This window comes from Cervus canadensis, chromosome 28 (assembly GCF_019320065.1).
Source record: "Cervus canadensis isolate Bull #8, Minnesota chromosome 28, ASM1932006v1, whole genome shotgun sequence".
Taxonomy (NCBI): domain Eukaryota; kingdom Metazoa; phylum Chordata; class Mammalia; order Artiodactyla; family Cervidae; genus Cervus; species Cervus canadensis.
Window position 1 is genome coordinate 26,182,283 of NC_057413.1, and position 22,622 is coordinate 26,204,904.

General features: G+C 37.8%; 2 protein-coding genes across 3 annotated transcripts in view; one reads left to right on the plus strand and one right to left on the minus strand.

Moving 5' to 3' along the window:
• The window catches only part of LOC122429360 (boLa class II histocompatibility antigen, DQB*0101 beta chain), a 174,375-nt gene that overhangs the window by 64,170 nt on the left and 87,583 nt on the right, over positions 1-22,622 (minus strand). The gene's annotated exons all lie outside the window — the stretch shown is intronic.
• LOC122429366 (SLA class II histocompatibility antigen, DQ haplotype D alpha chain-like) overlaps positions 17,868-22,622 on the plus strand; it is a 61,322-nt gene continuing 56,567 nt past the window's right edge. Inside the window, exons 1-2 of the mRNA XM_043449612.1 lie at positions 17,868-18,006; positions 21,443-21,691. Coding sequence (XP_043305547.1) covers positions 17,925-18,006; positions 21,443-21,691 — 331 coding nt within the window. The 5' untranslated portion in view covers positions 17,868-17,924. The remainder of the gene's footprint in view (positions 18,007-21,442; positions 21,692-22,622) is intronic.

Here is a 22,622-nt window from a genome sequence, read left to right on the forward strand (position 1 = left end):
CTACGTCCTTGTGAAAATTCAGGGAGAAATCATCTTCTTTGGTCAGCATCCACTGGAATCTGTACTTGGTCAGTGGGGTTAACTGTGAAAGTAATAATCACCTTGTCCAGAAGGGCCATCCAAGACCCTATTCTGCATTCAATTCAGGAAGCAACATTCATTGTATATTATGAAAGTTTCCGTGACCTCCTTAATACCAGTAATAATATCATTAGAATTATTTCTCCTCAGAATATTATTTCCCTTTAATATAAAATTGTCAAGCCATTATCCTTAAATTTTTCCAAATCTTTGTGAAGTTACTTATTTATGTCCCCTATAGGAACACTTAGGTAATCCATTATAGAAAATTTTTATGACATATAGAAAGTCTTTTCTCTTTGCACAAAGTTATCTCTTTAAAATCACATTATACCAGATCTAAAGGAAGAATCAAATTAGTAACAGAGTGACCATGTATAAGATATTTCACTTCTGAAAGACTTAGGTTTGCCTCATTAGCAGAAAGAATACATACATCGTAGGACCACTTCATGAAAACAGATATAATTTGTAGATGTTTACTGCAAACTATGGTGAGATGCATACACTGATTTTTTTTTTTTTTTTTTGGAATTGCATCTTTTTTTTTTTTTATTAGTTGGAGGCTAATTACTTCACAACATTTCAGTGGGTTTTGTCATACATTGATATGAATCAGCCATAGATTTACAACGTATTCCCCATCCCGATCCCCCCTCCCACCTCCCTCTCTCACTCCGACTCCTTCTGGGTCACTTCCCAGTGCACCAAAGGCCCGGCACTTGTCTTCATCATCCCACCTGGGCTGGTATCTGTTTACCCTAGTAAACCCCTATACGATGTTGTTCTTATGGAATATCCCACTCCTTCACCGTCTCTCCCACAGAGTCAAAAAGTCTGTTCTAGTATTTCTTGTGTCTCTTTTTCTGTTTTGCATATAGGGTTATCATTACCATCTTTCTAAATTCCATATATATGTGTTAGTATGCTGTAATGTCTTTATCTTTCTGGCTTACTTCACTCTGTATAATGGGCTCAGTTCATCCATTCATAGAACTGGTTCAAATGAATTCTTTTTAACGGCTGAGTAATATTCCATGGTGTATATGTACCACAGCTTCCTTATCCATTCATCTGCCGATGGGCATCTAGGTTGCTTCCATGTCCTGGCTATTATAAACAGTGCTGCGATGAACATTGGGGTGCACGTGTCTCTTTCAGATCTGGTTTCCTCAGCGCATACACACTGATTTTTAATCCAGCAGTAGTCAGTTCATCTTTCCTGAGGTCATTAACAAAGTCTTATTTCTCATTTCTATTCAGATGACAGAATCATTGTGGTTTCAGATCCCTAACTCCTACCTCATTTTGGAGAAAAACAGAGGGGAAAGATCATTAGCCATATTTGATCATGAATCCACTGCATTTTCCCTCTCTGAACCCCATGAGTACCCTTGCAGAGAACTGCCATTTTAACTATAATTTCAGATCTCAGAACCTGGTCTTCTTCTCAGTGGTCTCATAAATGTGGAAACTGAGTGCAAAACAGAATCTAAAAATTGATGAAAGAAGAAGAAAGTGATTGCAAGTTTGTGAGTTTCATAGACTGTTAATGACAGAGAGTCCAAGGTTATATGTCACACATCTTGATTTGATTTAGAGGAAGAGGGACTGCCCATTCCTCATTGTAGCTTCTTCCAAATGTCAAAACCCTGTCCTGTTCCACATGCCTGAGTGCCCTACTTTCCTAAGCCCCCATTATCAGGAGTCCCCCTGTGTCTGAGCTCTGATACATCTATGTGCTTTGGTCTCTAGTGGCTTTTGTCTGCCTTCCCCCAAAGCCAGCAACCCTAGATGGTGGTTGCTGTCAGTTACCAATATTTTTATACCCTTCCAAAGTTAATGTCCTGGATTCCAAAGATGAAAATACATAGATCCTGGCTTCTAGAAGTCCACACGTTGGAGGGGAGAAATAAATGGGAAAAATAAAAGCGAAAAAAGTTTGCAACAGCCACTAAGGAGAATGTCAGATACTACCGACTAAAGACAAGACTGTGGTGGTCAAGCTTCAAGGGACATTTAAAACTACAGATAATGATAACCATTGGTTCAGTTATTTTCTCTTCTCTTGGAAGGGGTTGGCAACACAGACCTAGGAGGTGATGATTATTTGTGAATTACTTCACAAATAATAATTTGTCAAGATAATGAGGATGGGGAGTTAATGGTGTAGAGGTCATGAAACGGTTGAAAGAAAGGCTTTTCAGATGCATTTCTCAGAGGAAATGTTGGCTTGGAAGATAGGCTGTGATCATTCCAGGCAAAGACACAAACCTGAGTGCAGACACAGAAGTTTGGCAAGACTGGGGCTGAGGAGTCAAGGACCATTCACAACCTGTGGTTTGGTATGGCTAGAGGGTGGGATTCAAGTACCCTATGGTCTGTGAGATTTGATCATGGTACCATTGAAGTTGCCTGGATTTTCATCATTTTAACAAGAAAAACAGAAGGAATTTAAGCAGCAGAGTGCCATGACATGATATTCATGGTGCTGCCTTGGAAGTTACCTTTTCAGAGGGCCTATAGATTACTTTCTGTGATCCAGAAAAGATGCAGGTTAATGTAATGAACCCAATCTACCAAAACCTGGTTTACAGAGGAACCAATGTACCAATGACCAGTTTGGTAAATTTACCAAAATTAACATACCCTAAACTCTTTTCATTTTTCTCTGTTTCTGATGCTTCCATAAGTTCATATTTGAAAGTGTATTAGAGGCCTGAGAATCATAGACCTCCAAATGTCTGGGGCCCTCCTGCTCTCCCATAGGCCCTAGTCTCTTGCTCCCGGGAACTCCATTCTTTCTGTCAACAAACAGCTCCAGTTTCCATGAAGCTTTATATCAAATGCATTTGTAAAGACAAAATGAAAACAGGCCAATTACACTTCACAGATAACTTTAGAAGCTGTTTTTAATATAAATTGGCTTCCCTGGTGGCTCAGATGGTAAAGAATCTGCCTGCAGTGAAGGAGACTTGGGTTTGATCCATGGGTCAGGAAGATCCCCTGGAGAAGGGAATGGCAACCCACTCTGGTATTTTTGCCTGGAAAATCCCATGGGTACAGGAGCCTCAACAGTCCATGGGGTCACAAAGAGTCAGACATGACTGAGCAACTAACACTTCTTTCAATATAGATTGGAATAAACATCATAAATACTTGCAAAACATTTTGCTTGAATTTTGTAAATTTTATGAATTGATCCTCCAGAAAAATTAGCAAAAGAGCCCTTAAAATGCTAAAATCTTGACTAAACAAAATACAATTTAAAAAGATTTGAGAGCCAATATAAATAGAAACTGAGATTTTTCTATGTAAAGTGATGACATTGCTGTAATGTTCATGTCCTACGCAAGGCGAACACTTCAAGACAGGAAGAGGTGGCTGTTTCAGCTAATACATAGAAACCAGTACAGAAAGTCAATCAAAATGAAGAAATAGAGGAATGTGTTCCAAATGAAAGAAAAAGGAAAAAACTCATTACAAAGGTAGTTCAGTTCAGTTCACTTGCTCAGTCATGTCTGGCTCTTTGCAACCCCATGAACTGCAGCATGCCAGGCATCCCTGTCCATCACCAACTCCCAGAGTTTACTCAAACTCATGTCCATCGAGTCGGTGATGCCATCCAAGCATCTCATCCTCTGTCGTCCCCTTCTCCTCCTGCCCTCAATCCCTCCCAGCATCAGGGTCTTTTCCAATGAGTCAGCTCTTTGCATCAGGTGGCCAAGGGATTGGAGTTTCAGCTTCAACATCAGTCCTTCCAATGAACACCCAGGACTGATCTCCTTTAGGATGGACTGGTTGGATCTCCTTGCAGTCTAAGGGACTCTCAAGAGTCTTCTCCAACACCACAGTTCAAAAGCATCAATTCTTCTGCACTCAGCTTTCTTTATAGTCCAACTCTCACATCCATACATGACCACAGTAAAAACCATGGGCTTGACTAGACAGACCTTTGTTGACAAAGTAATGTCTCTGCTTTTTAATATGTTGTCTAGGTTGGTCATAACTTTCTTTCCAAGGAGTAAGCGTCTTTTAATTTCATGGCTGCAGTCACCATCTGCAGTGAATTTGGAGCCCAAAATAATAAAGTCAGCCACTGTTTCCACTGTTTCCCCATCTATTTGCAATGAAGTGATGGGACCGGATGCCATGATCTTCATTTTCTGAATGTTGAGCTTTAAGCCAACTTTTTCACTCTCCTCTTTCACTTTCATCAAGAGGCTCTTTAGTTCTTCTTCACACCCTGCCATAAGAGTGGTGTCATCTGCATGTCTGAGATTGTTGCTCACTTAAAAAAAAAAAAATCCTACAAGAAATATGGAAAGACACTCTCACATCTTAAAATACGTTTAAAAAAAAAAGATGCTCATAAACTTGGGAGTTAAATAGATGAGCATAGTAAGAACTTCAACCAAAAGATAAAAATATATAGAGAAGAAAATTAAAAGAACACACAGATCTGAAATACAATATCTAAGTTGAAAAATGCATACAAGAGGTTCAGCAGCAGAAGAGGTGAAACAGAGGAAAGAATCAGTGAACTGGGAGAAAGACCAGAGCAACTCCCCTAATCAGAGAAGCAAAAGGAGAAGAAAAAAAAAAAAAAAAAGAGGGAAAACAGTGATGACAGCTAATGAACTTATAGGACAACCTCAGGCAGACTAACATTTGCTTCTAGGACTCCTGGAGGAAAGAAAGAGAGAATGGGACAGAAACTTTATTTGAAGAAAAAATAGCTAAAAACTTATTTAACCTAGGGAAGAAACTGATATCCAGATCTAGGAACCTGGTAGTTTAAATAAATCAATCCTTAGAGATCCGTGGGATCAATCCTTAGAGATCCGTGGGCTTCTCTGGTGGCTCAGCTGGTAAAGAATCCACCTGCAACAAGACCTGGGTTCAATCCCTGGGTTGGGAAAAATTCAGTATCAAAACACATATAATCAAAATATTAAAAGTTAAAGACAAGGGGAGAATCATAGAAGCAGCAAGAGAAAAAAAGAGTTACATACAAGGTAGCCCCCATAAGATAATCAGATTTTTTAGCACTAACTTTCTAGAAGGGAAAAGTTATTCAAAGTGCTGAAAGGAAAAAAAATTTCAACGAACAATACTCTACCTGGCCACAGTCATTCAGGATTGAAAGAGTGATAAAAAGTTTTCCAGAGAAGGAAAGCTAAAGGATTTCATCAGAACTAAACTGGCCTTAACAACAACAACAATACATATATAATATATATATATGTATGTGTATGTTAGCATATATATATATATATATACAAATATATAAAATAGGGACTTCTTGCTAACTAGTAAAAAGAAAACAAGTATAAACTTAAAAGTGTAAGGCTCAATGGTAAAGGCAAATATACAGAAAAGTAGTTGATTCACCACTCCTAAAGCAAAAAGATTAAAGACAAAAGTAGTAAAAAAAAAAAAAAAAAGACTAACTACAATAATTGGTTGAGAAGCGAGAGATGAAAAGATGCAAAATGTCACATTGAAAACATAAAACATGAGGGAGATAAAAAGGTAGAGCTTTAGAATACATTCAGATTTAAAGCAAAAGAAAGTGAAAGTTAAGTCGCTCAGTTATGTCCGACTCTTTGCGCCCCTATGGACTGTAGTCCACCAGGCTCCTCCATCCATGGGATTCTCCAGGCAAGAATACTGGAGTGGGTTGCCATTTCCTTCTCCAGGGGATCTTCCCGACCCAGGGATTGAACCCAGGTCTCCCACATTGTAGGCAGACGCTTTAACCTCTGAGCCACCAGGGAAGCCCATTCAGATTTAAGTTATTGTCAAATTTAAATAGGCTGCTACAAATGTAAGTTATTATATATAAGCTTCATAGTAACCACAAAGCAAGCAGTTATAGTAAATACACAAAAGATAAAAAGAAATGAATTTAAGCACACTACTAAAAAAAGTCATGAATCAAAATCAATAAAAAGCAAGAGAAGAAAGAAAGAGAAACTACAAAGCAGTCAGAAACAAAGCATTTTTGCTGGTCACAATGGCACAAAACCAGAAATCAAATACAAGAAGAAAACCGGAAGAAAAACATATATGTGGAGATTAAATAATATTCTAGTGAACAGCCAATGGATCAATGAGGAAATCAAAATTGAAATTTTTAAAATTTTCAAATAAATGAAACTGGAAATGAAGTATACCAAAATGTATGGAATACAGCAGAAGCAGTTTTAAAAGGAAAGTTAATAGTCATTTTTACTGCATACCTCAAGAAACAAGAAAAATCTAAATAAACAACCTAACTTTACACCTCAAGGAACTAGATAAAGAAGAATAAACAAAGTTCAAAGCTTCTAGAAGGAAGGAAGTAACAAGGATCAGAGCAGAAATAAAGAAAATAGAGACTAAAAGACTATTGAAAGATCAATGAAATTGAAAACTACTTCTTTAAAGTAATAAAGCTGAGAAACCTTTAGCTAGACTCATAGAGAAAAAGAGAGGCCTCAAATAAATAAAACCAGGAAAGAAAGAGGAAATGTTATGACTAATACCATGAACACAAAGGATGATAAGAGAATACTACAATTTTATGCCAATGTTTGGAAATATAGAAAAATGGATAAATTCCTAGAAATGTACAACCTTCCAAACCTGAATCATTAAGGAATTGAAAACCTGAAAAACCAATTAGTAATAAATAGATTAGTTCAGTAATTTAAAACCTCCCAACAAAAAAAAGAAATCCAGGACCTGGATGCTTCCACTGATGAATTTCACTAAGCATTCAAGGAAGACTCTGTATTAATTCTACTAAACTCTTCCAAAAAATAAAAGAGAGAACACTTCTAAAATATAAATGAGGCCACCATTACATTGATACCAAAGCCAGACAAGGACAACACAAGAAAAGAAAATTACAGGACAACATCCCTGCTAAGCATAGATCCAAAATCTCTCAAAAGAATATTAGTAAACCAAATTCAACAATGAATTAAAAAGATCATACACCATGATAAACAGTATATATTTAGGGAATGCAAGTGTCAACATCTGCAAATCAATCCATGTGATACACCACATTAACAAAATGAAAGATAAAAACATGATCATTTTACTAGAAGGCAGAAAAAAATATTTGATAAAATTCAACACCCATTTTTGATAAAAAATGCTAAACAAAGTCAGTGTAGAGGGAATACGTCTCAACATAATAAAGACATTTATGACAAGCCCACAGCTAACTTCATACTCATTGGCAAAATGTTTAAACTTTTCCTCTAGGATCAGGAATAAGACAAGGATGAGTACTCTCATCACTTTCATTTAGCATAGTATTGGAAGCTGTAAAACCATTCAACTAAGAAAAGGAGAAATAAAATCGTTGCTAATTTGCCTGTCACATGATATTATATATAGAAAATTGTAAGGACTCTACCAAAAAGCTACTAGAACTAATAAATGAATTTAGTAAAGTTGCAGGTTGTACAATCAATAAACAGAAATCTATGTATTTCTGTATACTAATAAAAAAGCTTTTAGAAAGAGAAAATAAGAAAATAATCCCATTTATAATTTCATCCAAAAGAATAAAATAACCTAGGAATTAATTTAACCAAGGAGTTGGATGACTCATACACTCCAGTTGGTAAAGAATCTGCCTGCAATGCAGGAGACCCCAGTTTGATTCCTGGGTCAGGATGATCCACTGGAGAAGGGAAAGGCTACCCACTCCAGTATTCTTGGGTTTCCCTTGCGACTCAGCTGGTAAAGAATCTGCCTGCAATGCAGGAGACCTGGGTTTGACCCCTGGGTTGGGAAGATTCCCTGGAAAAGGGAAAGGCTACCCACTCCAGTATTCTGGCCTAGAGAATTCCACAGACTGTATAGTCCTTGGAGTGGTACAGAGTCTAACACGACTGAGTGACTTTCACAACAACAAAAGAAATTGAAGAAGACACAAATAAATGGAAAATATTTTATGTTCATGGATTGGAAGACTTAGTATTGCTAAACTGTGCATACTACCCAAAGCAATCTACCTTATTCAGTGCAATCCTTATCAAAATTCTAAGGGCATTTTCCATACATATAGAAGAAATAGTTCTAGAATTTGTACGTAACTGCAAAAGACCCCAAATAGTCAAAGCAATCTAGAGAAAGAAGAGCAAATCTAGAGGCAACATATGCTCCTAATTTCAAACTATATTTCAAAACCATTAGTATATTTATAGGGATTTCCCTGATGGTCCAGTGGTTAAGAATCAACCTTTAATGCTGAGGCCTTAAATTCAATCCCTGGTCAGAGAACTAAGATCCCACATGTTTTAGAGCAACTAAGCCTGCATGCCGCACTGCTTATCCCATGGGTCACAACTGCAACAAAATATCATGTGTGACACAATAAAGACCCAATGTGGTCAAATAAGTAAATAAATATTTTTTTAAAAAAACTTTATTCATAGTATAGTTCTTCTTGACTAGTTGCTAGTTAATCAGAATATATGATACTGGCATACAAACAGACACACATATTAATGAAACAGAAGAGAAAATCCAGAATTAAACTGATGCTTCTATGGGTCAATTAACTTACAAGAAAGGAAGCCAAACATATACACTGGGAAATCAGAGTCTCAACAATAAAGTGTTGCAAAAACTGAACATCATACTCAAAACTTAATTCAAAACAGATTAAAGTCCTGAAACCATAAAATTCCTAGAAGATAGCAGGGATGATAAAATGCTTGATGTTGAACTTGACAATAATTCATAGGGTGAAACTACAAGGTCTAGAAAAGAGTATCCGGTGGCTGTAACCTGAAGAGTTCCTAGAGGACACACACACTGAGTGGAATTCAAGTTTCAATCAGAAAGAGCATAGAGTCCCTTTGTGGTTAATGAATTTCCATTTCATATTAACTTATAGACTCAAAGGGACACCATGTAGATTTCTGGAGCTCTTTCCTCAGCTTTTGTTTTTCTTCTTCAAAGTCTATCCTTCTTAGCATTCCCAAATTCAAATCACTTTCTTTTCAACTCATCAAATTCATCCTCTTCAGCTTGACACTTCCTCCTATGTGCCATGTTTTGAAAAGGTACTTCAGGCAGAAATCCAAACCAATTATAGTGTTTCTCTTGCTTATGTTCCTCTCGTAGGAATCACAATCCCTAGAACGTGTTGTCCAAAATTTGAAAACAATCACCTTATATATTTTCCTGTTTTTTGTTGTTTATATTAGTAGGTGATGTCCCTTACCAATTACTCTATCACAGCTTAAAGTGAAAGTCTTAGCTCAAAATTTTGACCATTTCTATCACACCATAGTTCCAAAATTTGACCACCAGAAAACTTCCGTAACAGTAAGTTTACACGAACTCACATCCCCTAAAGATAAGACCAAGTGTGCATCTTCTTCTCTATAAGCACTTAGAATATTTAATGTGTGTGATGTGTGACTTGATGCTGGATGTTATAGGATTCATAGAGTCATAGGTTTGTACATACACAACCACAATCCATTGTGTAAATAGAGTGATATATATGGAATCAGATTTGAATAGATCCAAGGTACATTAGTGAATGGACAGTCTAAGTTCCCACATCTTACCTACTTCTGCTGAGCTTTCGTCTCTCCCTGAACCTATGTATACATCATGACAACTTTGTTTAAATAGCTATTGAAGGAAGAAAGAATTTTGACTCAGTTCTCAAAAGGGTTGGATTGCATAGTGACATTATTTGCTGCTATATCACAGCCTCACTTAATGATGGCCCTCCAGGAGTTGGTTACCATCTTAGAATATCGGGAGATGTGGCCTGAGGTATAGATACTCATTCTTGGGCAGTGGGGAATAATTTATCTGAGCAATCAAATTTCTAAAAGGAACCTGTCTAGTAGATCTGGGGCAGGAAAAATGTGAAAGAGGTACATAAGTAGACCTCTGTGAATGAATAGCAAAGTGTCACTCATGTGTTATTCTTTCTCCTAAGATTTTCTTTCACATTCTACATCAAAGATCACTCTTGAAAGTGACAAGGACAACTCATCCTATGGATATTCTCTTGCCTCTCTCATTGGCAGTGATTGTGCAATGAGCCCATGAATAGCATGGTCATCATAGTAGGGAGGAAAGATAAATAGACATGCACTGAGTAATAGACTTGTACTCAACAAGGGTGATGGCATAGCTGAGTTCCAACTTACCAAAAATAGAGAATGACCCTGAACTTTTAATATTGCACCATTCCTTGGGATGATCACGTTAATTGGCAGCAGACTGACTGTATCAAAACCTTCCATCTTAGTGGGAAAGTGATTTTTCCTTCCTAGATTTGGTATATATTTTGCATATGGGTTCACCATTTTTGCCCACAGTGTATCCAGGATTATTACCATCCAAAGATGCATGATATGTCATATTTATTGACATAATGCCCAGCCACAAAATTGCCTCAGATCACAAAACCCATTTAATAACAAAGGAGTAATGGCAATGGGCAACATGGCCCATTATAAAGATGTATCTACACAATAGAATGATTGAATGGTTTTGACTGGAGGATGCTGTCCTCTAAGATGTGATATAAGCCTTAAACTAAAGATGTGAACCAAGATGGAGTGGTTCCTCTTACTATGCAACCTAGTTGTGGAATTTATGCTAAATGTTCCTATAAACTTGGGCTCTCCCAATTTAGATATCCTGATTCCTGGAAGAGAAATGCTTCTGCAAAATTATACAGTAAAGTTTTAATAAAATTTGACTATGATTGCCATCTCATGCCAGTGGACCAAGAAGTAAACAAAGGAGTTAATGTACTGAATGGAGAAACTAATCTTAATTGTGATAGAAAACATGTTGCTCACACACAATAAGGGCAGAGAAGAATATATTCACAACCCATGAATTTTACTGGACAGTCTTTTAGTAGTTTTATGTATGGTAATGACTGACAACAGATGCTAAAACAATCATAACCGAACAAGGGGAGAGTAAATAAGAATACAGACATTTATGGGATGGTACTCTCTATAATCAAGTCAGGAAAAATAATCTAAACTAAATTCATAGGATGGGGGGAATCAAGAATGGCTTGTGAAGGAGACCCATGATAAAGATTACTTACAGTCACAAGGTTAATTATAGCAGTGGACACTGTAGCAAATCTCACTAACCTTCCTTTAGTCTTCCAGACCACAATTGCCCACCCTTTCTGATGTCTCCTCTTGAGGAAAAATTGAGGCGTTAGTTTTCATTTAAAGATGGAAGGTGACGTGTTGAAATATGGGAGCCTGGGTCCCTGAACTGCTACTGAGAGGAGAGTTACTAATCATCATCATCAATTGCCTGTTGTTACCTAGTGAGATATAAACTTCTGTATTTGAAGCCATCATACATTCATGAATTTGTTACAGCAGTTGGTAGGACCCACTCTAATTAATATGGGGGAAAAGGTTGAGGACATCAATATTTATGTATAAAATAAGCAAATCTCAAGAAATGTAATAATAAACTCTCATACATTGATGGTGATTGTAAATGAAGGAAAATTTGGCACTAATGACATGAAATTACAAACATGAAGTCCCTGATCTAGCAATTCCACCTCTAACAATTTATTGTTCATATATATTGAAGATGTATAAATTAATTAATGTACTAAGTTATTCATTGCACCATTGTTTAAAAGAACATAGATAGAAAACTACATGACTGTCTATCACTATCAGACTACTAAGTGGCTATTTTCAAAATGAGGCAGATATTTAAGTCCAGATAAGAAAACACATTAAAGATAAATGGTTAATTAGAAAAACCAAAATGTATAACGTATTATGACTTAATGCTAATAATCGATAAACTGGACATGGAACAACAGACTGGTTCCAAATAGGAAAAAGAGTATGTCAAGGCTGTATATTGTCACCCTGCTTATTTAACTTAAATGCAGAGTACATCATGAGAAACGCTGGGCTGGATGAAGCACAAGATGGAATCATGCTGGGATTGCAGCGAGAAATATCAATAACCTCAGATATGCAGATGACACCACCCTTATGGCAGAAAGTGAAGAAGAACTAAAGAGCCTCTTGATGAAAGTGAAAGAGGAGAGTGAAAAAGTTGGCTTAAAGCTCAACATTCAGAAAACTAAGATCATGGCATCTGGTCCCATCATTTCATGGCAAATAGATGGGGAAACAGTGGAAACAGTGGCTGACTTTATTTTGGGAGGCTCCAAAGTCACTGCAGATGGTGACTGCATCCGTGAAATTAAGAGACGCCTACTCCTTGGAAGTAAAGTTATGACCAACCTAGACAGCATATAAAAAGCAAAGATATTACTTTGGCAATAAAGATCCATCTAGTCAAGGCTATGGTTTTTCCTGTAGTCATGTATGGATGTGAGAGTTGGACTCTAAAGAAAGCTGAGTGCCGAAGAATTGATGCTTTTGAACTGTGGTGTTGGAGAAGACTCTTGAGAGTCTCTTGGATTGCAAGGAGATCCAACCAGTCCATCCTAAAGGAATCAGTCCTGAATATTCACTGGAAGGACTGATGCTGAAGCTGAAACTCCAATCCTTTGGCCACCTGATGCGAAGAACTGACTCATTTGAAAAGACCCTGATGCTGGGAAAGATTGAGGGCAGGAGGAGAAGGGGATAACAGAGGATGAGATGGCTGGATGGCATCACTGACTCGATGGGCAAGAGTTTGGGTAAACTCTGGGAGTTGGTGATGGACAGGGAGGCCTGGCATGCTGCAGTTCGTGGGGTCACAAAGAGTCTGAAGCGACTGAGCGACTGAACTGAACTGAACTGATTCAGCTAATACTTGGACTAGACAATTTTTCCTTGTATATATTTAGAATATTTCTGGAAGTATAAACAGAACGTGCTAACAACTGCTGCCTCCTCAGAGGCACACTTGGTAACTCTCTGTTTGGATTGGGAGATGATAAATTTTCTACTATAATGATTCTTAGTACCAAATTTTTGTCATGAACATGCATTAATTATTCCAAATAAGCTGAATTTTAAACAAACCAGAAAAAGCATGAAGGAAAACAAAGGAGAATGTGACCATTTTAATGGTGTCTGTGGACACGTTTCATGGAAAAGACCCTCAATTTTAGTCTTAGGATTGTCAGAGATGTAAGACAGGATCTCAAAAAAGCATTCAAGCTGATGATGATGCCAAATTATCATCCAAATCCATCCAAGTCCCTCTAAATCTATATGGATCAAATCAATTTTTATTATTTTGAAAGCATCTTATAGAAAGACAACCTTGTTGAAAGTTATGTTTGAATCTGGACACTCTGTTCTTTGCTCTTGTACTGATATTACTCCAAAACTATATAGATAGATAAATAGATAGATAGATTTCACTGTGGAAAATTACTATAATGTAGATAAGCTTGAAGCAGTTGTGAATCAAAATTCACTGCATGAGGTTGAGAAGAGATGCTTTAGTTAGAAATAAATTTATCAAACTAGCAGCCCAGACACTCAGGACAAGAACAAAAACTAAATGACCACTGAGGACTCTTTTTTATTAATAATCATATGCCTGCTCTTGGAGGAAAGGAAGGCTTCTTTGGTGGCAGAAAATATTTACTTGCCCACAGAGTAACCAAATATGGAATACCACTTTAAAAAAATTACAGAAGTTGTGTTTAAGTTAAACCATTAAATACTTTCTTCTCCAGTTAGTGAGGCAGTGTCACTTGTCCCTGGCAGACTAAGCCACTAAATCTGGTCTAGAAAACAGATCATTTTGAAGAGCAGTTAATGCACAAAATATCAAGGTAATAAACTCTAAGTCATTTGTACAGTCCATAGGATCGAAGAGAAGCTGACTTAAGGACAGAAAGTAGTTTAATAAATAAATAAAGATACCATGTTCCAGAACAGGAGAACTTTTGTTAATCTCCCAAACAAGTTACATATTTAGAGTTATTTTAAGTATCAGTAAGATAGATTTTTTAGTAAAATGTTTTAAAATTTTTCAATAATAATAAATATACAAAAATAGCTATTAATAAGAAAAGTAGGATGAATTTCTCTGTGTGTGTTCTGTCATTCAGTAGTGTCCAACTCTTTATGACCCCATGGACTGTAGCCCCCCTGTTCATGGAATTTTCCAGGCAAGAATACTGGAGAAGATTGCCATTTTCTATTCTAGGAGACCTTCTTAACCCAGGAATCACACTCACACCTCTTGCATCTCCTGCATTGGCAGACGGATTCTTTACCAATGTACCACCTAGGAAGCCCGAGTTTTTCTATAGATGTTTACAAGTGGTTATAAAGTTAAACAATTAAAGTATATGTGTCCAGCTACAAAAAAAAAAAAGACAATTGTTGAATAAAATTAATTGCTTTGAAACAGAACCTAATTTATATTAAAATTAATGAGAGTCAGAAATTTATTTACCATACTCCTAGGAAGCAATTAGTCCTGTGAGAAAAATTTAAGATGGGAAACAGAAGCTTTCATGTTATAGGTTGTGTTCTCCACTTTTTCTTGGCACAAAAGGACCCACTCCACACCCCTGTAATCAATCCTGGTTTTAAGGTAAGGAGCAGTAGCTCATGGGAACTGGAAGTCAGTGGGGTGAGAGGTCAGGAGACAAGTCTTTTGAGAGACATTTGAGATACGCTTGATTATCATGACACCTAGAGGTGAAAAAACTGTATGGTCGCAAGGAAATTGTGAGTGAACAAATTCTAGTGTGAGATTTTAGGGGGGAAAGTTATCTGGAAAGAAATTTAAAATACTGCTTCTTGGCGTTAAAAATATAATTCAAAGTTTATATTCCTCAAGAGACTAAAATGAAGGTTTAAATTGTTTTTAATTATATGCATGGAAATTTACTCTTGCCTATTTAAAGAATGGGGCTTCCCAAGTAACCTAGTGGTAAAGAATCTGCCTGCCAATGCTAGAGACCAAGAGACGTGGGTTCAGTTCCTGGGTCAGGAAGAACCCCTAGAGGAGGAAATGGCAATTGGCTCCAGTATTCTTGCCTGGAAAATTCCATGGATGAAGGAGCTTGGCGGGCTACAGACCATGGGGATGAAAAGAGTCGGACACAACTAAGCAACTAGGCACACTCACACATTTAAAAGAATGCTACACTGGGACAACTTTCAAAGCAGAACGAGTTATCCCACCTTCATGTTGGATAAATTCAGAAAGTAGAGCACAATAAAGGTAAATTTTTAGCCCAGTGAAGCAAGGGAAATGTGTTAAAAATGGCATTGGGTTAATCGGTTTATTATTTGAAAGTAAAAGAAGACCAGGGCTTCCTTTGTGGCTCAGCTAGTAAAGAATCCACCTGCAATGTGGCAGACCTGCGTTCAATCCCTGGGTTGGGAAGATCCCCTGGAGAAGGGAAAGGCTACCCACTCCAGTATTCTGCCTGGAGAATTCCACGGACTGTATAGTCCATGGGGTCGCAAAAAGTCTGACATGACTGAGCGACTTTCACTTACTTCACTTACTTAAAAAGAGACCATAAGTAAACAAACACATGGATGGTATTGAGATGGATTAAAAGTTCAAATGTAAAATAGGAAGGAACTCAAAATAGAGAAAAATATGTATAAGTTAATAGTTATTCTCTTTAAGATGGTAGGTTTATTTTAAATAACAGAAAAGAAACTATAGAGAAAAACATGAAGTTAGACCATATGTTTAAAACTTTGTATTTCTATATTAGAAAGTTGAAATCTAGGAAATTCCCTGGAGGTCCAGTGGTTAAAAATCTGCCTTGTGATGTAGGGGACACAGAGACCCAGTTTGATCCCTTCTCTGGGAAGGTTTCGCATACAACTAAGCACATGGGCCAAAACTAATGAAGCCTGCACTCTGGAGCCTGTGCTCCGCAACAAGAGAACCCACTGCAATGAGAAGCATGTGCTCCAAAACTAGAGAGTAGCCCTTGCTTGCCACAAGTAGAGATAACTCATGCACAAAGACCCAGCACAAACAGAGATTAAAAACAAAAAACAAAAAAAAAACTGTCGAAATCTTAAAAAGGTGGATGTTTGTATACATATGACTAATTCACTTTGCTGGTCAGTAAGAAACTAACAACATTGTAAAGCAAATATAATACAATAAAAATTAATTTTAAAAGTTTCTGAGGGGAAAAAAATTTAAAAATACAACCGCAAGTTACATGAAAAATCAAGAATTACTATGTGAAATGCATATCAAACATCAAGCATTCCAGCAATGTTTTTAAAAAGTACTTAAACCATAAAATGGAAAAGAATATGAATATGCCAAAGAATGTGTGTGTGTGTGTGTGTGTGTGTGTATATATATATATGTAAAACTGAATCACTTTGCCATACAGTAGAAATTAACACAACATTGTAAATCATCTATACTTCAATAAAATTATTCTTTTAAAGTGCTTAAAATACAGTATGTAAAACTTAAATGAGCAAGATATATTGTATTTATTTTCAGCCACTGCCATAAATTACTTCAAACTCAGCAGTTTAAAAGAAAAGAAATTTTAAATTTATTATCCAGTGTCCTTGGTCAGAAGTGTATGTCAGGCTCTTTGTCTCACCTGACTGAAGTCACAATCTGAGGTTGCAATTCACATGTAAGGTCATCTCCCAAGCTTAGAGCTGTTGGCAGAATTCATTTCTACCCATTCAGTTTTTCCCTTCATTCTGATATTCCAGACTTTCTTGTGTTATCATTTCCTTTCCATATGAAAAAGCTCCCTTAGCCATTCTTTAAGCATAGTATTGCTACCAACATTTCTTAGTTTTCCTTTGTCTAGAAATGTCTTTATTTCCCCTTAATTCCTGAAGGATAATTTTGCCAGATATAATCCATAATTGACAATTCTTTACTTTCAGCACTTGAAAAACATTGTATCATTTGTGTCTGGCCTTTGTGGCTTCAAGTGACAAAGCCACAGTCATCTGTCATGTAATTTAATGCTTCCTTATCAGTTCAGGTGGTAAAGAGTCTGCCTGCAATGTTGGAAACCTGAGTTTGATCCCTAGGTCGGAAAGATCCCCTGGTGAAGGAAATGGCAACCCACTCCAGTATTCTTGCCTGGAAAATCCCATGAACCTGGAAAATCCCATGGACAGAGGAATCTGGCCGGCAATAGTCAATGGCATCGCAAAGAGTTGGACACGACTAGGTGACTTCACTTTTATCATCATGTATCATTTTTCTCTGGCTTGCTTTAACACATTTTTCCCCTTGCATTTCACAAGCTTAATAATCCATGTTTCTTGTTGTGAAATTCTTTTGGTTTATCCTATTTGGGTTTTTCTCAGATTCTTGAAACTGTAAGATTTTTATGTCTTTATTCAAATTTGGGGATTTTTCATCCATTATTTCTTGGAGTACTTTTCAACGCTAGACTCTTTCATCTCTCATGATGAAAATCTTAGATCTTTTGTTATTATCTGATAAGATTCAGGGTCTTTGTTCACATTTTCAGTCTAGTTTTTGCCTATTGTTCAAATTGAGTAAATTCTATTCATCTATTCACAAGTTCACAGATTCTGTTCTCTGTCATCTCCAGTCATACATACGTGTGAGAAGACTCTGATTTAGTATCTTCCCTCCTTTCATATAAAAATCCCTCACATCCACTCTGAGTGGAGGCTGCATCAGAGCCAGGGGATTTCCCAGTCCCTTCAGCCCCTTAGTACAAAGTCTTCAACAGGCAACTGAGGTGTCAACATAGGGGATTTTTCTGATTGGCCAAAACCTGACCCGGCCGAGTGTGGTGTGTGTGCTTTAGAGTTCCTTCTCAGGTCAGCCCTCATCATTGCTCTGCAACCCAGAACAACAACTGCTGAGACTACGCTGAGTAGAGGATGGTCCTGAACAGAGCTCTGATTCTGGGAACCCTTGCCCTGACCACCATGATGAGGACCAGTGAAGGTGAAGACATTGTAGGTGAGTGCACGGTTGAAGGATGTGGAGACTAGAGATATGGAACAGGGAATCAGAGGAAAAATGAGATTGGCCTAGAAATAGTAGAGACTCCTAAAATGTTCTCAATATTAAGTAAATCTAAAAATTATAGTCATTCCTCCTTCAGGAATCAGAGTCCAGATCCACTCTCTTTGCTATCTGTGCTGTTGCAGAATTCACCAAGGTCATTACTCAATTTCTGATATTGGATCCAGTGAATATGTCCTGGAGAGTTCTAAGGCATTCATTCACAATTGCCTCCAAGACTAGAGATATTTCCACAAGTAGATGTTTTGTTATGAAAAGTTCGTGAACTGTTGCTCCTAAGTTTCTCTGAAGAACTTTTGAAGCTTTTTATATATTTCTCCTAGAGTTTATTTGAGGTAAATAGTTTCATGAATTATGAATACTGTGCAGATACAAAGAAGGATGACCTTTTTCTTGATCTCAAATCTACATACATTTCCATGCTGACATCTGGCACAGGTGGGGAGGGGTGAGCGGGGCCAGCTGAGTGCCTTCACACAAGGCATTTTACCACACAGTCATCATTTAATCTTAGTTTGCATATGTCACCTCACAAATAATCAAATAAAATAAGTGTGTAGAAATGATTTCTAAGTATTGAAGACACATAAAATCAATGATTATTCTTATTTTTAAATTGCTAGTATCACAAGTATATCTTCATATTTTTCTTTAACAAAGTAGAGAATATCTCTATTTTTATTTTAAAATTGAGAACTTTATGATGAAAACATGGTGAATTAAATTATATTATTCTCAAATTGTCAATTCAAATTACTTATCTTTCAATTCACCTAAGGAAGACCTGTAAGAGGAAAACTGATTAAGGACAAGTTAATTACATAGTCCCTTAGACCCCTCTAGTCAAAGCTATGGTTTTTCCATCGGTCATGTGTGGAGGTGAGAGTTGGACCATAAAGAAAGCTGAGTGCTGAAGAATTGATACTTTTGAAATGTGGTGTTGGAGAAGACCCTTGAGAGTCCCTTGGACTGCAAAGAGATCCAACCAGTCCATCCTAAAGGAAATCAGTCTTGAATATTCATTATAAGGACTGATGCTGAAGCTGAAGCTCCAATACTTTGGCCACCTGAAGCAAAGAACTGACTCTTTGGAAAAGACCCTGAGGCTGGGAAAGATTGGAGATGGGAGGAGAAGGGGATGACAGAGAATGAGATGGTTGGATGGCATCACCAACTCGATGGACATGAGTTCAAGCAAGCTGCGGGAGTTGGTAATGGACAGGGACGCCTGGCATGCTGCGGTTCATGGGGTTGCAAAGAGTTGGACATGACTGAGTGACTGAACTGACTTAGGCCCCTCTGCCTTTGCTGTCCCCCTCTTTCCACCCTCTCTTCTTATATTCCTTTATCCTCCTTTCCTTCCAGGATCCATCCCTGGCTCATACCTCTGTTGTTTCATAGACAGGAAGAGTGGGTTTGTAAAAGACCAAAGTAAAAAGCCAGATCATTCAAAAGGAAAATGAAATGGAGTTTAATCTTCAACAACTTTACTAATCATGGCAGCTCCCATTCTAATTTTTGTGGTAGTGAAGGCTTCACCTGCTTCTCCAGAGCACTTCCACATTTCCTCAGCATCACACAAAAGTGCCCTTGTCAGACTTGACTTACACTTTAGGCACAATAGGCACAGTGCTGAGAGCCTGCATTGCTTGTAGGGCCCCATAAATTTATTTTTCTCTTAAAATTAGAAGGAAAAGCTTTAGGCTTGGGGGAAATATTTTAGTTTTTAATCCAACCTCATTATATTTTTCTTTGTACCAATATGGTTTTATAACACATTTTTAATATTTTTATAAAAGTAGGGACTTACAAAAACAATAGTGCTTACGGCTCACAAATCATAATGCTCCTCTGGTCCCCACTGCTTCTGACTTTCTTATGGTTCTGCTACTTTCATGTCTGTCAGATTTTCCCCAAATCTCTGTAATTCTTGAGAACTTCATTTGACATTCAATACACATTTTCGAGCACACAGTTCAGCTCAGTTCAGTCACTCAGTCATGTCTGACTCTTTTCGACCCCATGGACTGCATGCCAGCATGCCAGGATTCCCCGTCCATCACCAACTCCCAGAGCTAGCTCAAACTCATGTCCATCGAGTAGGTGATGCCATCCAACCATCTCATCCTCTGTTGTCTCCTTCTCCTCCTGCCTTCAATCTTTCCCAGCATCAGGGTCTTTTCCAATGAATCATTTCTTCACATCAGGTGGCCAAAGTATTGGAGCTTCAGCTTCAGCATCAGTCCTTCCAATGAATATTCAGGACTGATTTCCTTTAGGATGGACTGGTTGGATCTCTTTGCAGTCCAAGGGACTCTCAAGGGTCTTCTCTAACACCACAGTTCAAAGGTATCAATTCTTTGGTACTCAGCTTTCCTTATGGTCCAACTCTCACCTCCATACATGATACTGGAAAAGCCATAGCACAGAGCAAACTAAATTTGGGGGATTCAAAGATAAAAGAGACTTCCCTAGTGGCCCGGATGGTAAAGAATCTGCCTGCAATGCAATAGACCTGGGTTCTATCCCCGGGTCAAGAAGATTCCCTGGAGAAGAGAATAGCAACCCATTCCAGTATTCTTGCCTGGAGAACTTCATGGACAGAGGAGCCTGGCGGGCTACAGTTCATGAGGTCACAGAGAGTCGGAAAAGACTGAGCTAGTTTCACTTTCACTTTCAAAAATAAAAGATGTGCTTTCTGTCACCTACAGGGTGCACAGATTAGTGATAGAAAAAAATGGTGCAGGAAGCAGAAGGACCATTGCTGAGCAGGACAGGAGATCCATCTGAGGCTGAAACTAAAAGTGACTTAGTTCCAATTGACCCAGTGATGAGATGTTCTTCAGCAACAGCTGGCAGCCCAGGACAAGTACCAGACAGGAAGGATATCACATATGTGCTCATGCTTGGTCGCTCAGTCATGTCCAACTCTTTGCAATGCATGCATGGACTTCAACCTGCTAGGATCCTCCATCCATGGGGATTCTCCAGGCAAGAATACTGGAGTGGGTTGCCAGCCCTCCTCCAAGGGATCTTCCCAACCCATGGATTGAACACAGGTCTCCCACATTGCAGGTGGATTCTTTACTGTCTGAGCCACCTGGGGAGCCCATGTTAGATATATATTACTGTCTGAAAAAGGAGTCAAGAAGGTGAATTGCAGAGATAAGGAGGCTTCACTGCAGGGCCTTTTAACTAAGTAAACAACTACAAACACTGAGCAGGGAGGAAGCAGGTGCCGGGAATTTTATCTAGAGAATGTGCCACAGATGAAGCCCACAGTGTTTGAAAGTCAATTTCTCCTGTCACTTTGTTTAATAAGGTTTTTTCTCTCTGTTTCTCGACCTTCCTGCTTCTCACCCCAAGTCAGCTGACCATGTTGGTTCCTATGGCATAACCATATATCAGTCTTATGGTCCCTCTGGCCAGTACACCCATGAATTTGATGGAGATGAGCAGTTCTATGTGGACCTGGAGAAGAAGGAGACTGTCTGGAAGCTGCCCCTATTTAGCAGAATTTTAAGTTTTGACACACAGTTTGCGCTGAGAAACATAGCCATCATGAAAACTCACGTGGACTTCCTGACTGAATTCTCCAACTCTACTGCTGCTACCAATAGTATGTGTTCACCATTCTGCCCCTCTTTGTTGATCTACCACTTTATATCAGGCCTCACTCCCTTCTTCCTTAAGGGTATATACCCTTTACTACTTTATAAAACTCCTTTCCAAGGAGTCTCTAGATTTTCTCACAGTAATTGTTGAACCTCATCTTCTCCTATTTTACAAATCATTAGGTTGGCCAAAAGGTTCTTTCAGTTTTTTAAGTAAAAATAAAAGACATTTATTTCATTTTCACCAAAAACTTAATTGAATAACATGTTCTCCATTTTGTTGCACTACCTTCTGCCATTTTTCAGGCAAACTTCATAATTTCATCTTCCCAGAGCTTTTTATTTTTGAGCAAAGAACTGTTTGAAGTGCCTTTTACAGTCTTCCAGGGAACTGAAATTTTTCCATTAAAAGAATTTTGTAAAAACTGAAATAAATGAACATCTGAAGGTACAATGTCTGATGAATATGGCCAATGAGTCAGAACTTCTTAGCCAAGCTGTAACTGTTTTTGCCTGGTCATCAAAGGAACATTCAGTCTTGTGTTATCCTGATGAAAGATTATGCATTTTCTGTTGACTAATTTTGGTTGCTTTTCCTCAAATGCTGACTTCAGTTGGTCTAGTTGGGAGCAGTACTTGTTGGATTAATTCTCTGGTTTTCCAAAAGGAGCTCATAATAGACAGCTATCGTCCAATCCCATTATATACAAAACATCACCTTCTTTGGATGAAGACTGGCCTTTGGTGTGGTTGGTGATGGTTCATTTCACTTGTCCCACAATCTCTTCCATTCCACATTATTATACAGTACCCACTTTTCACTACCCATCACAATTTGTTTTAAAAACAGAATGTTTTCATTACATTTAAATAGAGAATCACTTGCAGAAATATGGTCAAGATTTTTTTTTTTTTTTTTGCTTATATGGAACCCAA